The 17,225-nt window shown below is 41.4% G+C and overlaps 1 protein-coding gene across 2 annotated transcripts in view; it reads left to right on the top strand.

Moving 5' to 3' along the window:
- Nucleotides 1-17,225, top strand: part of LOC112233068 (polyhomeotic-like protein 2) — a 46,518-nt gene that overhangs the window by 20,075 nt on the left and 9,218 nt on the right. The window contains exons 2-7 of one of the 2 annotated variants that reach the window (XM_042299338.1): nucleotides 738-959; nucleotides 2,958-3,125; nucleotides 9,874-9,951; nucleotides 10,297-10,458; nucleotides 14,246-14,335; nucleotides 15,038-15,224. In XM_042299338.1, coding sequence (XP_042155272.1) covers nucleotides 801-959; nucleotides 2,958-3,125; nucleotides 9,874-9,951; nucleotides 10,297-10,458; nucleotides 14,246-14,335; nucleotides 15,038-15,224 — 844 coding nt within the window. In that variant the 5' untranslated portion in view covers nucleotides 738-800. Of the gene's footprint in view, nucleotides 1-737; nucleotides 960-2,957; nucleotides 3,126-9,873; nucleotides 9,952-10,296; nucleotides 10,459-14,245; nucleotides 14,336-15,037; nucleotides 15,294-17,225 lie in introns of both variants that reach the window. The other variant, XM_024400455.2, reaches the window with a different exon arrangement.

Below are 17,225 nucleotides of genomic sequence, written 5' to 3'. Positions count from 1 at the left end.
ATTCCCCATTCACTTCCACTTGCCAGGGAGGAGTCGCAAAATGGAGAGATAATTATAAATGTTGGGTTGTGATTCTCTTATAACTATTGAGCCAGACTTAACATACAAGGCTGCGTTTACACAGGCAGACCAATTCTGATCTTTTTTCATTCATTGGTATTTTGACCAATCAGATAAGCTCTGAATAAGATGTAATGTGAAAAGATCTTATGTGATTGGACAAAAGACTAATTAGTGGAAAATATATTAGAATTGGGCTGCCAGTATAAACTAGACTAGTTGGGAGGGATGTCATTTTTGGCTTACTAAGCAACAAAATTCAAAAATGGCCCACTAGATAACTGCTAAATGTGGCATTTATTTTCATTATTTCAGAGAGCAATGTGGTTTAAGGCCTGTGATTAATTTTGATTGGGTTTCTCCAAGTGACTCAATAATGAGCAAATTTGTCTGTAACTCTAGTCGTTTCCCTATCACCTCTCCGAGTGGCCTGCCAGATTGGGGCTAAGGAGTCATGGCTGAGGGAGGAGAGAGTGACCATGTTATCAACACTCTGCCTGTGTTTTATGTGTTTTATGAGACACATGTCCACTAGCTCTGAGTGCAATATTACACCAGCCTTGCAACTTATTTTTAAATTAAAGATAAATCTCTCCACTCCCCCACCTCTCTCTCTCTCTCTCTCTCTCTCTCTCTCTCACACACACTCTTTCTCTCGCTCTCTCTCTCTCTATCAGTATCAGAGGAGTATCCGACTAAGCAGTCACTGTGGATTGTGGGAAGTGGAGGCGGAGTGCGACATGCAGAATGAGGCCCCGGGCCCGGCAGCCGCTAGTGCCAGCAGCATCAGTACGACTCCCAGTGTCACCACTAGCCTGGTCACTACTAGCAGCACTGGGAGGCCAACCCTGCCCCACATCTCTGTCTACGCTGGGATCCCAGGTAGACAGACTGCTCAGGTACAGTAGTAGCAATGTTTGTATACAGTATCTCAGAAGTGTGTCCAGTGTGGTGGCATGGAGTTAGTTGAACCCTTGGGTTGTTGCTGTTGCTAATGATGTTGGTGTTGCTAATGCTGTTGTTTTCACCATTGCAACATAATGCACTTATGAATTTGTGCAATAAAGAATATAGTGCAATAAAGTGACTTTTCACACATGTAAAGCAGCATATGTCTTCAGAAAGCAATACTGTTGTAATAGGAGTTTGAGTTTGTGAGGTGTTATGAAATGGATTTGAAATGGATTTGATCTCCAACTCTGCTTGGTAGTGCAGAACAAGCAGCATTTGCCAGGTCTTTACCGCCATCTAGTGGCCAGTTTAAGACTAAAGCTATCGGTTGTGAGTCCAGGATGAGTGTTCAGAGATCGTCTCACTGATGATACTTACATTGAATTATTTTCATACCAGGATATGGTATGTGTTTTTCCTCCAGAAACAGATACTTGTCACTGCTCATCGGACACGTCAATGCAAGTGGTGATGTACCGGCATTCAAAGTATATATAATATGTGTATGTGACCGATAACATTTGATTTTATTTGAAAGTGAATAAAGGTATCAGATTAATGATGCTTCAAATACCACCCACAGAGACAAAAGGGCCTACCTGAATGAAGACTCTGTGATCCTGACTATCATATTGAGCACTGAGAATCTAGGTCACAGGTCATTGGTCAACCCCCCCCCCCTCTCTGTCTCTCTGTCTCTCTTCCATTTGCCATACGACTCCACATAGACTCTCAGTCAACCTGAGATGCACTGATGTCACTGGTTAATGAGGGCTCCCCATGATATGTGGGAGGGGCCAGTTAGGCTAAGGGAGAGCAGCTATTGGCTCCCAAAGGTAGAACTTTTCTCTTGTGTGGCTGGCCGGGTGCTTGGCTGGTGATTTCAGGTTGGGGAGGATTCAGGTTGGGGAGGATTCAGCCCGATAGGTGGAACTTCTATTGCAAGTGATGCCAAGTCGGTTCTAAAGAAAAAGAGAGGGTCTCATCTTATTTAACTCTATGAAGAGAAAGGGGCAATCCCCTGCTATTTAATCAAGGTTTGTTTCAGAGTTCACTGAAGTATTTTTTTTTTAAGATCTCCAAAGTGTGGTACGTAATGAGTTTCATCTGATTACAGCGTATCTCATTGATGCTTGTTTTTATTAATCATAAAGAAACAAGTAATTGATAGTTAATTACAATGTAATTACCATTCTACTGTGTACAAACTTAGTAAATGCCTAGTCTGTATCGTAGTATAAAGTGCTACCATGAAGGTGGCAAGTTTGCATGTTTTTTCAGTTGTATGGTCTTGGTCTGGTGTGAACAGGGGCCCGGTCAGTGAGGATTGTGGAGGCAGGCAGTGATGGAGTAGGGCTGGTCCTCTGGAGGTCAGGGGGGCCTAGGAGGGGGTCTGCTGGGGAATGTGGCTTGGCTGTCAGGCCTCTCTGACAGATGAGGCCTGGGTGACGGGGGGCACTGAGCACTGCTGTCAGACACTGGCCCTCTGTCCTCCAGACTTCCTGGGGCCCACCATGGAACCACAGAAATGGATGGGTGTCTTTAGGTGGGGAATTTGGGCAATATGCTTTCTGAGGTGTATATATATCCCTCTCTCTCTCCTCTCCATCTTTTATCTCTCCCTCTCTCTGTGCAGGTGATCCAACAGGTGCTGGTGATCCCTTATCTCTAATATCTATCTGTGTGTGTCTCTCTCTCTCTCTCTCTCTCTCTCACACATATCTATCTATCTATCTATCTATCTATCTATCTATCTATCTATCTATCTATCTATCTATCTATCTATCTATCTATCTATCTATCTATCTATCTATCTATCTATCTATCTATCTATCTATCTATCTATCTATCTATCTATCTATCTCTCACTCGCTCACTCGCTCACTCGCTCACTCGCTCACTCTCTCACCTTTGCATCTTTCATCTCTCGCCCTCTCTCTGTGAAGGTGATCCAACAGGCGCTCCACAGACAACCCAGCACGGCAGCCCAGTACCTGCAGCAGATGTATGCAGCCCAGCAGCAGCACCTCATGCTTCAGACAGCAGCCCTCCAACAGCAGCAGCAACTGAGCAACACTCAGCTCCAGAGGCTAGCCGGTGTGCAACAGGTCCATGTGAGTGGTGTGTGAGTGATGTGTTTGTGTGTATATTGGAGCATTGATTGTTTGTGGCCACAGGGGACAAGGAAATTCCAGATTGCACTTTTTTATAGACACCAATACATTTGTTCCATGCAGCAATAAAAGCCTAAACTTGGATGTTGCAAACAGCATGGTAACTGAGCCATATCAACCATATGATGAAGAAGACAATTCAAAAGTGTTACTGATAGAACTATCCTGGATAAATTAAATGAAATACAGAATATTGACTGATATATTGTGCAACTGAGATGTGGTCAATCTCACCGAAACAGATATTGACCGTCTCGACCCAGCTTTCTGCTAAGGTTGGCCTTGTAATACACACTGCTGTCCTGGTGCCCAAGGACTGCCTCTGTATCACAGACATACATTAACCATGTCTCCAAAGTCATGCACACGGGTGATTTCTCTTCTATAGGATGCTGTGTGTGTCAGTGTGTTCATCGACCTTTGACCTGGACCAGGGGTTCACAACCTAGGTGGGGGAACTGAGATGTGGTCAATCTCACCGAAACAGATATTGACCGTCTCGACCCAGCCTTGATTTGAGTGGTGAAAGAAACTGTTTCTTCATTTTTACAATTTGCGATTCTTTATACCGATCTAAACAACACATAAATGTGTGCTTTAGGCTGTATAATGTCAGAGGAAGAACCGACTCTGATGCACATGGGAATATCTTTGGTTTGTCTCTATGACATTCAGATGCTGAGGTACGACCTTCTAAAGTAGAGGAGTCAAATAAATTGGACTTTTCTTGGGAAGTAATCTTATACAATGTGTGACTCTGTCGCTAACAATTGATAGAATCACATTCGGTAAAAGAGAATATGTATAGTTCAATTGAGGGTTCATATAAATTATCATAATAAAACATATTTGGTAACAGAATAACATTTGAGGAAATCGGGTCTAGACTGTTTTCCTTATCCATTATTATTATTATTATTATTATTATTAAATAGCCTACCTAAAATATGTCATGCATCTTGTTAAACTATGTAGAAAATCCAGGAAATGAACTTCAACAAAAAAAATCATAGGTCCCTCAAACTAAACAAACTCAAGCTGGTGTTGTATTTAATGTAGGCTATCTCAATAAACAATAATACAATTTTTTGACATTTTTCAAATGTGAAAAAAAGGTTGGGAACCCCTGACCTGGACCATATGATCCCTGGACACACAGGACACAGGTCGATAAGTATTGATCTCAACTCAACTGGTTTCTTTATGTCCATCTTTCAAATCCTCCGAGACAGCCATGGATTACACATTCCTAATCTGATTTGCTCTCTTTAGTAGTAAAAGTGATGATTCTCGCATGGGCCACACATTCTGGATGGATGTGTTCATTGCGAGTTGGTTCAAAAGCAACAGTATTATTAAAAATGCATATAAATGACCTTAACAATAGGCCATTGAACCGAACAAACCCATTCAAAAACAGATAGTGGTACAGTTACATGTCGCTTTTGTTTCAGCATTTATTGTTTTAATCAACATTTCAAAACAAGGCACGGGTTCTATTGACTAGCTAGCTGATAGACTGCCGGAAAGACTTCCACACTCTGCCTTCCTTCCCTCCATGTTTACCTGCGATGGGAGCTGCTTCCTGTGGGCTGATGTGTGGATTGATGGAGAGCCCTCTGTGCCTGTCTCTCTCTTTCTCTCTGATAATGCCCCCAGGCTTCCTGAGCTCTGACAGTGATGAATGTCTTTGTACCCCGGAGACTGCAAGGCAAATACCAGTGCCAAGGGAACCACAGCACATGACATACCTTGTATACAGTGAGGTCCAAAAGTATTTGGACAGTGACGTTTTGTGTTGTTGTTTTGGCTCTGTGCTCCAGCACTTTGGATTTGAAATGAGACAATGACTATGAGGTTAAACTGCAGACTATCATATATTTGTACATATTCATCCATTTCGGGTGAATCGTTTTGAAATTGCAGTGGTTATATCAAGCTTGTGTCTACAAGCTTGTTGGATGCATTTGCAGTTTGTTTTGGTTGTTTTAGATTATTGTAAATAAGAATATATGTTTCTGAACACTTCTACATTAATGTGGATGCTACCATGATTTACGGGTGAATGGAGTCCATGACCTGACTTCTCAGTCTCTCTATCCTGGGGTTCAGGGTAATCACTTTTGTTTAGATGTCTGTGAGAAGTTACAGTGCCATAGACATGGACCTCAATAGTGGGATGTTGAATTGAGTGTGTATCTCAGTAGGAATGGTTTATAGTTAAAGGTCAATGTAAAAAAAACAGAATCAAATCATTTCTGGTTAACAATGTACCTCACTGTGATTATTTTTTATTATTATTTTCAATTTTCAACTGAACACTATCTTTCTTATTGGTCTGTTAACTATGTCACCAGGCAGGCTAAAACTCCATCCCACCAAAACTATTCAAACAGCTCTTCCACTAAAAGGGCATTATCCTCATTTTCACAATTTTACGTTATTATTTCAACCTCATAGTGTGGAAATATATACTACCGTTAACCTCATTTTCACAATTTTACGTTATTATTTCAACCTCATAGTGTGGAAATATATACTACCGGTCAAAGGTTTTAGAACACCTACTCATTCAAGGATTTTTCTTTATTTTTACTATTTTATACATTGTAGAATAATAATGAAGACATCAAAACTATGAAATAACATACATGGAATCATGTAACCAAAAAAGTGTTTAACAAATCAAAATATATTTTATATTTGAGATTCTTCAAACAGCCACCCTGCTTTTCCAACAGTCTTGAAGGAGTTCCCACATATGCTGAGCACTTGTTGGTTGCTTTTCCTTCAATCTGCGGTCCGACTCATCCCAAAACATCTCAATTTGGTTGAGGCCAGGGGATTGTGGAGGCCAGGTCATATGATGCAGCACTCCATCACTCTCCTTCTTGGTAAAATAGCCATTACACAGCCTGGAGGTGTGTTTTGGGTCATTGTCCTGTTGAAAAAGAAATGATAGTCCCACTAAGCCCAAACCAGACGGAATGGCGTATCTCTGCAGAATGCTGTGGTAGCCATGCTGGTTAAGTGTGCCTTGAATTCTAAATAAATCCCTGACAGTGTCACCAGCAAAGCACCCTCACACTATAACACCTCCTCCTCCATGCTTTACGGTGGGAAATACACATCCGGAGATCATCGGTTCACCCACACCACGCAAAGACACAGAGGTTGGAACAAAACATTTCCAATTTGGATTCCAGACCAAAGGACAAATTTCCACCGGTCTAATGTCCATTGCTCGTGTTTCTTGGCCCAAGCAAGTCTCTTCTTATTATTGGTGTCGTTTAGTAGTGATTTCTTTGCAGCAATTCAACCATGAAGGCCTAATTCACACAGCCTCCTCTGAACAGTTGATGTTGAGATGTGTCTGTTACTAAGCATTTATTTGGCCTGCAATCTGAGGCTGGTAACTCTAATGAACTTATCCTTTGCAGCAGAGTTAACTCTGGGTCTTCCATTCCTGTGGCGGTCCTCATGAGAGCTAGTTTCATCATAGTGCTTGATGGTTTTTGCGACTGCACTTGAAATGTTTTGTATTGACTGACCTTCGTGTCTTAAGGTAATGATGGACTGTCATTTCCGTTTGCTTATTTGAGCTGTTCTTGCCATAATATGGACTTGGTATTTTACCAAATAGGGCTATCTTCTGTATACCCCCCTAACTTGTCGCAACACAACTGATTGGCTCAAATGCATTAAGGAAAGAAATTCCACGAATTAACTTTTAAGAAGGCACACCTGTTAAAAACTTCTCTAGGGTAGGGGGCCGCATTTGGAATTTTGGATGAAAAGCATGCCCAAATTAAACGGCCTGCTACTCGGGCCCAGAAGTTATGATATGCATATAACTGGTAGATTTGGATAGAAAACACTTTAAAGTTTCCAAAACTGTTAAAAATAGTGTCTGTGAGTATAACAGAACTGATTTGGTAGGCGAAGACCTGAGAAAAAATCAATTCAGGAAGTCGTTTTTGTTTTTGTTTTTGTAGTTTTCTATTCAATGCCATTACAGTATCCATTGACTTAGGACTCAAATTGCAGTTCATATGCCTTCCACTAGATGTCACCAGTCTTTAGAAATTGTTTCAGGCTTGTATTCTGATAAATGAGGGAGTAAGACCAGTCTGAATGAGTGGACCCTGCCATGTCACAGAGCTTTTTCATGCGCAAATCTGAGAAAGTGCATTTCTTGTTTACCTTTTATATTGACAACGTTATTGTCCGGTTTAAATATTATATATCATTTAGGCTAAAAACAACCTGAGGATTGAATATAAACATCGTTTGGCATGTTTCTATGAACTTTACGGATACAATTTGGATTTTTTGTCTGCCTGTTTTGACTGTGTTTGAGCCTGTGGATTACTGAAGAAAACGTGCGAACAAAACTGAGGTTTTTGGATATAAAGAGACTTTAATGAACAAAAGGAACATTTATTGAGTAAATTAATGTCTTCTGAGTGCAACCATATGAAGATCATCAAAGGTAAGGGATTAATTTTATCTCTTTATCTGACTTGTGTAACTCTTCTACTTGGCTGGTTACTGTTTGTAATGATTTGTCTGCTGGGCTATGTTCTCAAATAATCGTAAGGTATGCTTTCGCCGTAAAGCATTTTTTAAATCTGACACCGTGGTTGGATTCACAAGAAGTTAATTTTTAAACCTATGTAAAATATGTTTTCTTTTCTGAATTTTTATAATGAGTATTTCTGTATTTGATTTTGGCGCTCTGCAATCTCACTGGATGTTGGCCAGGTGGCGTCCCACATACCCTAGAGAGGTTAATTGAAATGCATTCCAGGTGACTACCTCATGAAGTTGGTTGTGAGAATGCCAAGAGTGTGCAAAGCTGTCATCAAGGCAAAGAGTGGCTATTTGAAGAATCTCAAATATAAAATCTATTTTGATTTGTTTAACACTTTTGTGGTTACTACATGATTCCATATGTGTTATTTCATGGTTTTGATGTCTTCACTATTATTCTACAATGTATAAAATAGCAAAAATAAAGAAAAATCCTTGAATGAGTAGGTGTTCTAAAACTTTTGACCGGTAGTGTATATAAAATACAGTAAAATCATGTTTTTGACTGCACTGAGCCTTTAACCTCTATGGTCAGTGGTCAATGAATCCGTATCTCTCCTCCTGACAACATTTACCAAAACAATGAACAGCACAACTTGACAGAGGTCATTACAGCAGTAACACTTTACAGCCTGTATGTATGAGCCCCATTACACACGCACTAGCACACGCACTCTACACACACTTACATTGTAATATTGTTGTATGGTGGTATTATTCATTTTGTATTGTAGCTATGTAGTGGTGTAATAATGTTATATGATGTACTGATTTATCTTTTGTTTTATATGTAATCTAAGTGTCTTTAATGTGTTTGGACCCCAGGAAGAGTAGCTGCTGCCTTGGCAACAGCTAATGGGGATCCCTAATAAATAGAAATACAAATTACAGCTATTGTCACGTCCTGACCTTAGTTCCTTTTTCATGTCTCTGTTTTAGTTTGCTCAGGGCGTGAGTTGGGGTGGGCATTCTATGTTTTTGTTCTAGGTTTTGTATTTCTGTGTTTGGCCTGGTATGGTTCCCAATCAGAGGCAGCTGTCGATCATTGTCTCTGATTGAGAACTATACTTAGTTAGCCTGTTTTCCCATTATGATTTGTGGGTAGTTATTTTCTGTTTAGTGTGTGTTGCACCTGACGGAGCTGTTTAGGTTGTGCCTTTTGTTACCTAGTGTTCAGTTATATTTAATAAAATGCCGAACATGTACCACGCTGCACCTTGGTCCGATCCTTCATACTCCTCGTCAGAAGAGGAAGAAAATCGTTACAGCTATAGCTAAAGAGCACTAGTGGTTGATCAATCCCAGCCCTCGTCCCCGCAGGAGGCCTTTTGGTAGGCAGTCATTGTAAATAAGAATTTGTTCTTAACTGACTTGCCTAGTTAAATAAAGGTGAAATAAATTAAACAATTTTTAAAAATTACAAATTGCCCTCCATCAGTATGAGGCCTGGCTGGTTAACATGGGCTCCTGATGCATGACTAGTCCCTCCCTGGGGGCACAGTCATCTTACACTACGAGGGTATTTACACTCTATTGGAGAAGAGGAGGCTACACTTGGGGGCTAAGTCCTTGTCTGTTACTCTTTGGTCTGTATTGGGTTTCCCCTACGTAGTGGCAAATAGCAAATACTTAGAAGAAGAAAAGTAGGTAAGTAGCCTTGTCCGAGCCAGAATGGCCTATAGAGCAGGAGTCTATTTCCTGTTTCTGTAATCTTAGGCGGCTTGATGTACAAGTACGCTCTCTGGACAGGATGCTAGTCTATCTCAGGGCCTACTTATAAGGGACACCATAAATAATTGTTCACTATATTTATCCTTTATTTCATTAGGCAAGTCAGTTAAGATCAAATTCTTATATACAATGATGGCCTACCAGAGAACAGTGGGCTAACTGCCTTGTTCAGGGGCAGAACAACATATTTTTTTTTTATCTTGTCAGCTCAAGGATTCAAACCAGCAACCTTTCAGTTACTGGCTCAACACTCTAACCACTAGGCTACATGCTGCCCCAACCACTAGGCTACCTGCAGGATGGCACAAATGATTGATTGTTAGTTTTGATATTGGTACCTTTCTTCATTTCCTTCATTTCACAGGCTACCATAGTGGCAGGAAGACAGAGCTCCAACCAGATTTGGACCTCCTCTCACCAGACATGTTCCACACAGACCACTGTGAGTGGAACTGTTTAAATAAAGATGTCTGTCTGTCTGTCTGTCTGTCTGCCTGTCTGTCTGTAGCTAGTCCACTGATTTTAATGACTATCCCTCTTTCTGTCTGCTTGTGTCCTTGTGAACTAGATTATTTTTGTGTGTGCTACATGTCCATGTCAGCATGTCTGTTCCTGCATCTTTGTATCGTTTGCTTCTTTATCACTTGATAATATCTATGGCATGAGGGCATGTTCATGAGTAGGCAACCTTACAGAACGTTCATAAAATAAACACATGAACAGATATGATTGAAATTGTGTTAGTTCTTCTACAAGTTATAGTCATTACAGTCCACCCCTCTCCTAGGTAAACCCGGCCACGCCTCCAGCAGCGGCCCAGATAATCAGCAGAGTCCAGAGTGTTAGCTCCACTCCCACCTGTATCCCCCAGCAAGCTGTGCTCCTAGGCAACGCCTCCAGCCTCGTCCTCACCGCTAGCCAAGCTCAGATGTATCTGCGGGCTCAGATGGTAAGAGAATGGCACGCACGCACACATTTGTCATACCTATTTCTCCGCTGATTGAATGGTCTATAGTCATCTCCTCTCCACACAACTAGATCGGCCTCTTCATCTGAATAGTAAAGGAACGTTTTGCTCAATCTACTCAAATCTGATTTTATTGATTGCATACACGTTTAGCAGATGTTATTGCGGGTGTAGCGAAATACTTTTGTTCCTAGCAGTAATATCTAACAATACACAACAATACACTTTGGTAAACCGTGGGGTGTTGGGTTGAGCGCACAGAGATGGACGCAGAGACAGGGAGGTTAAACCCAGAAAACACAACTTTACTAGGAAACAAAATAAACGAAACAACAAAATAACTTAAGGTTGACTCGATCCTTCTCATTTAGGCTCCGTGCCTCCGGGAGCTTCATTCCCCTCTGTAGGCTCACTCCTTGCCTCTCACTTTTTCTCTCCCATGGTGTGCCACGGTGCTCAATTTATGTGGCCTTTACGGTTGGTTGGCACTTTCCCTTAATTACACCGAATTGAAGCCATCAGCGTTGGGGTGCCCAGCCTGGGTACTCCCAACAGAGGGTGCCAATGTCCCAGCACGTACCGCCCCTCAATCACCAACCCCGAGGGTAGACTTGCCAGGATACCACAACACACAAATATAAAAGTAAAATAATGGAATTGAGAAATATAGAAATATTAGGACGAGCAATGTCGGAGTCCGGAGTATAAATATATATATTATTTGTATTTATTAATGATTAAATACAGCCTTATTCTAAAATGGATTAAATCATTTCCTAATCAATTTACAAACAATACCCCATAATGACAAAGCAAAAACAGTTGTTTAAAAAAAAATTTGCAAATGTTTTACAAATAAAAAAACGAGATATGACGTTTACATAAGTATTCAGACCCTTTACTCAGTACTTTGTTGAAGCACGTTTGGCAGCGATTACAACCTAGAGTCTTCTTGGGTATGATGCTATAAGCTTGTCACACTTGTATTTGGGGAGTTGCTCCCATTCTTCTCTGCAGATGCTCTCAAGATCTGTCAGATTGGATGGTGAGCGTCACTGCACAGCGATTTTTAGGTCTTTCCAGAAGATGTTCGATCGGGCTCAAGTCCGGGCTCCAGCTGGGCCGCTCAAGGACATTCAGAGACTTGTCCCGAAGCCACTCCTGTGTTGTCTTGGCTGTGTGCTTAGGGTCGTTGTCTGTTGGAAGGTGAACCTTCGCCCTAGTCTGAGGTCTTGAGCACTCTGGAGCAGGTTTTCATCAAGAATTTATATGTACTTTGCTCCGTTCATCTTCCCCTCACTCCTGACAAGTCTCCCTGACACTGAAAAACATCTGAAAAACATCCCCACAGCATGAGGGATTGTGCAGGTTTCCTCCAGACGTGAGGCTTAGCATTTAGGCCAAAGAGCAACTTGGTTTTATCAGACCAGAGAATCTTGTTTCTCATGGTCTGTGAGTCCTTTAGGTGCCTTTTGGCAAACTCCAAGGACAGTCTCCCTGACCAAGGCCCTTCTCCTCCGATGGCTGTAACGTAACAAAATGTGGAAAAAGTCAAAGGGTATGAATACTTTCCGAATGTACCGTATAGACATTATGGACAGTACGTGGATAGAATATACAGTTGAAGTCTGAAGTTTACATACACCTTAGCCAAATACATTTAAACTCAGTTTTTCACAATTCCTGACAATTAATCCTAGTAAAAATTCCCTGTCACAGGACAGTTAGGATCATCACTTTTTTTAAAGAATGTGGAGGGAATGATTTATTTCAGCTTTTATTTCTTTCATCACATTCCCAGTGGGTCAGAAGTTTACATACACTCAATTAGTATTTGGTAGCATTCCTTTTAAATTGTTTAACTTGGGTCAAATGTTTTGAGGAGCCTTCCACAACCTTCCCACAATAAGTTGGGTGAATTTTGGCCCATTCCTCCTGACAGAGCTGGTGTAACTCAGTTAGGTTTGTAAGCCTCCTTGCTCACACAAGCTTTTTCAGTTCTGCCCCCAATTTTTCTAAGGGATTGAGCTCACGGCTTTGTGCTGGCAATTCCAATACCTTGACTTTGTTGTCTTAAAGCCATTTTGCCACAACTTTGGAAGTATGCTTGGGGTCATTGCCCATTTGGAAGACCCATTTGCGACCAAGCTTTAACTGATGTCTTGAGATGTTGCTTCAATATATCCAAATCATTTGCCTTCCTCAAGATGCCATCTATTTTGTGAAGTCCCCCAGTCTCTCCTGCAGCAAAGCACCCCCACAACATGACGCTCCAACCCCTGTGCTTCACTGTTGGGATGGTGTTAATCGGCTTGCAAGCCTCCCACCTTTTCCTCCAAACATAACGATGGTCATTATGGCCAAACAGTTCTATTTTTGTTTCATCAGACCAGAGGACATTTCTCCAAAAACTATATTTGTCCCCATGTGCAGTTGCAAACCGTAGTCTGGCTTTTTTATGGCGGTTTTGGAGTAGTGGCTTCTTCCTGCTGTCCGGCCTTTCAGGTTATGTCAATATAGGACTCTTTTTACTGTGGATATAGATATTTTTGTACCTGTTTCCTCTAGCATCTTCACAAGGTCCTTTGCTGTTGTTCTGTGATTGATTTGCACTTTTCGGACCAAAGTGCATTCATCTCTAGGAGACAGAATGTGTCTCCTTCCTAAGTGGTATGACGGCTGCGTGGTCCCATGGTGTTTATACTTGCGGATGAACCAGACTTGTGGAGGTCTACAAACATTTTTTCTGAGGTCTTGGCTGATTTCTTTTGATTTTTCCATGATGTCAAGCAAAGATGCACTGAGTTTGAAGGTAGGCCTTGAAATACATCCACAGGTACACCTCCAATTGACTGAAATGACGTTAATTAGCCTATCGGAAGCTTCTAAAGTCATTGCATAATTTTCTGGAAATGTTCACGCTGTTTAAAGGCACAGTCAACTTAGTGCATGTAAACTTCTGACCCACTGGAGTTGTGATACAGTGAGTTATAAGTGAAAAAATCTGTCTGTAAACCATTTTTGGAAAAATGACTGGTGTCATGCGCAAAGTAGATGTCCTAACTGACTTGCCAAAACTATAGTTTGTTAACAAGAAATGTGTGGAGTGGTTGAAAAACTAGTTTTAATGACTCCAACCTAAGTGTATGGTCGTCTGGCTGTATGTAAACTTCCGACTTCAACTGTATAGTTGATCTGAAGAATACGTAGGAAAGAATAGAATATGTACAGCAATAGTTGAATAGGATGGACTTGACTAGAATAGAGTACTCTATGTTTTTCATATGATTTAATATTATGATTTCCTTCATGTGGCCAGGGTATAGATATGTGGCAACAGCAGAGGGTAATTTAGAAGGAAAACAAGACTCAAAACTTGTGTGTCAGTTATGTTTTTACTGGCAGATATACTGAGGTTCCTCGTATGATTTTTTTTTGGACAGGAACCATAGTGGAGAGTCATGTTTTTTGTTGTTGACAACTCTTTCCTCTCTGAAACCATCAAGCATCCTTGAGTTGCTATCCATCTTAGATCAGAATAACACAGTGCAAGGCTGCACATGGCTGGCCTTGTTCAAAATCAAATTGCTGCCAGGGAAGAAAATGCCTTAGCCATGTAATTCATGGATGGCGAGATTCAGTTGAAAGAGCTTTGTTACTGTTGTTTTTTGGCCTCAATAGCTCAGTGGGATAACACCAACTTTAGCTGAGGGTTTAGCTGGTCCTGATTTGGAGCTGTCTTAGTGCCAATATTGTTTTGTTCTCCCAGCTCATCTTCACCCCAACTGCAGCTGTTGCCACTGTCCAATCAGCAGCCTCATCACAGTCTGCCACCAACCAACAATCTGCTAGTGCACAGGTAATATTCACCACACACAACATTACAGACACTACATTCACCACACACAACGTTTCTTCAACCACAGTTGCAAAAACCATCAAGCGATATGATATCGAGCACTGGCTTTATATCAAGGATAAGTTCATTAGAGTTACCAGCCTCAGAAATGCAAACTTGTAGTGTATTTGAGTTTTAAAAAAGCATCTAAAGTTTGTCATTTCCACTTAGAAATTTCAGACTTGATTGCCCTAACGAAAAAAAAACCCTACAAAAATGTAATTAATTATAATACATATAGTAATTCACAATTCCTGTTGCTGCAGGTTTATTTTCTTGCTGTAGCAAACTGGCTGAAATTAAGATCCTACATCTGTATCTATAGGCTGCTACAGCCTACAGATTTATTTTGTTTGTCATTCTATCGTTTTCATGGCATTTTAGTGGTGATTAAATATAATTTATTTAGAATTTATCAGAATTAATTTTCCGTAAGTATTTTTGACCAGCTCTGACTATTCGCAAATTGAAAAAAGTGAGGGAGTGCCGCTCCCCCACGCTACGGCAGCACTACTCCCTGCTCCTTTGTTTGCCTGCTAACGAATTGGCACTCTCCTCGATCACCCATTGGTTTCCGGGTCACGGAGGAGTCGAGGAGAGAACATACTTTTGTCCAATTGGAATTTTTCCCATGATGATGTTTTAAATCTCCTTTTCCCATAGGTGCAGAACCTTGCCATCTGTAGTCAGCAGGGGGCCCACTCCTCCTCTCAGCTCCAGGGCCTTCATCTCAAACAGATGTCTGGAGGGGCCCAAGTCTCCCTGGCTGGTCAGCTCAGGGGTCCAACCCAGGGGCCGCAGGGAGCACAACTGGGGTCCCTGGCGGCCCCATCAGAGGGGGGGCAGAAAGGTGAGGGCCACTTGGTGACCATGAGCCGCAGTGTGATGGCCGTCAGCAGTCACCCCCTCATCAGCCCAGGTAGACCACACTCAAAGCGCCCTGTTCAAGGTTAGCATAACAAAGAAGCATAGGTTTAATAGTAATTGTTATATTAGCCTGAATGTAGGTGGTGTATGATGATACCAACACTGTTTCATAAACATGATAACAGTAGGGCATGTAGCCGCAGCCAGGGCGGGGCGCTGTTGATTTTCTACTTTTGCTATAGATAAATCAAATTTCACACACAGTTAGAGCAAGTCTAAAGAGGTGTTTTTACCACACAATTTTGTCAAAAGACACTTCCATAACCTTGTCTCTGCTATAGGTCCTTTTGAGTTCTACTTCCTTACCACATCACCAGGCCGGCACAGGGCTATCTGTCAGACCTATCCAAGAGAAGGCTTTACTGTAAATGCAGGCCAATCCTTCATTAGACTGCCAGCCCTATTCACGTGGACCCACTTACAGAGGAAATGTATTATTATTACAGGACGTAAAGGGGAAATGGCCTAGGATCAGACGGCAAGCCTCAGCCAGACCCCAGTTACAGCTCCAAAACGGAGCAAATATGGCAGAGAAGGGTTCTAAAAGTAGTCTTAATGGCAAGACGACTGACAGCTTCAAAACACAGCAGCAGTACACTCAGCTTAGCAGAGTTCCTTGACCAGTGGTGGATAAAAGTACCAAATTGTCATACTTGAGTAAAAGTAAAGATACCTTAATAGAAAATGACTCAAGTGAAAGTGAAAGTCACCCAGTAAAATACTACTTGAGTAAAAGTCTAAAAGTATTTTGTTTTAAATATATTTAACTATCAAAAGTAAATGTATTCGCTAAAATATACTTAAGTATCAAAAGTAAAAGTACTAACAATAAAAAATTCCTTACATTAAGCCAAGTAGACGGCACAATTAAATGTTTTATTTATGGATAGCCAGGGGCACACTCAAACACTCAGAAATCCTTTACAAACAAAGCATTTGTGTTTTGTGAGTCCACCAGATCAGAGGCATTAGGGATGACCAGGGATGTTCTCTTGATAAGTGTGTGAATTGGACCATTTTATGTCCTGCTAAGCATTTAAAATGTAAAGAGTACTTTTGGCTGTCAGGGAGAATGTATGGAGTAAAAAGTACATTATTTTATTTAGGAATGTAGTAAAGTAAAAGTTGATGTTCGAACACTATAAGCTGAACTGTTGCACGAGGAGGAGAGACCTTTTTTCCCCATGAGGATCTCATTAGTAGTTGGGATAAAAGGGATATCCCAAACACCATCTTATACAGTCACCTCCTTCCTGCAGCACTAGAGCTTTAAGCGGCCCTAAGCCAAACCAGACGGTTTCCCTAGTGTTGCTAAAGGTGAGGAGGGCAAGGCTGCAGTGGAGGATACGGCTGAAAGCTTGACCCATGGGTCTGAGCTACTCCTAATGAGCTACTTCCAGATGGGGGCTGGCTGGGGGGACGCCTCTCAGCGCTGCACATCTTCCCCTCTGTCACCATGTGCGCACAGGAAACCCCCCCCCCCTCATCTCAGCGTCCAAAATCAATAGATCAGAGGCAGAAACTTCTGTTTCCGATTAAAATGCATGCCACAAGGGGCTTGCGCTACTGTTTTATAAAAATATTGTTGGTGGTATTTATTTCCTTATGGAAAAACCAAATGAATTTCACATGTGAATGCATGTGAAGTGTCCCAAAAACACATGTTTTCATATGATTTCACATTTTCCACTTTTCCACAAATCATGTGATTTTCCTGTAAGGGTTGCGTCTGTTGGGTTATTTTGACCGGCTCAATTGGTTCATGTACGGAACATTGTGTGCTAGATTCAATTATTTATTGATATGTGTAAAACCAAAAGTAGACTGCGGTCTGGACCCAAAGTCGCAATATTGAATTGGACACAAAGCAGTCTCCCCGCAGCTAGCCAGTTTGAAGCTTTTCGACTTGGCAGTGTAACACATG

Source organism: Oncorhynchus tshawytscha, linkage group LG16 (assembly GCF_018296145.1).
Source record: "Oncorhynchus tshawytscha isolate Ot180627B linkage group LG16, Otsh_v2.0, whole genome shotgun sequence".
Taxonomy (NCBI): Eukaryota; Metazoa; Chordata; class Actinopteri; order Salmoniformes; family Salmonidae; genus Oncorhynchus; species Oncorhynchus tshawytscha.
The sequence above is the reverse complement of the archived record's forward strand: the minus strand, read 5'-3'. Positions and strand labels throughout refer to the sequence as shown.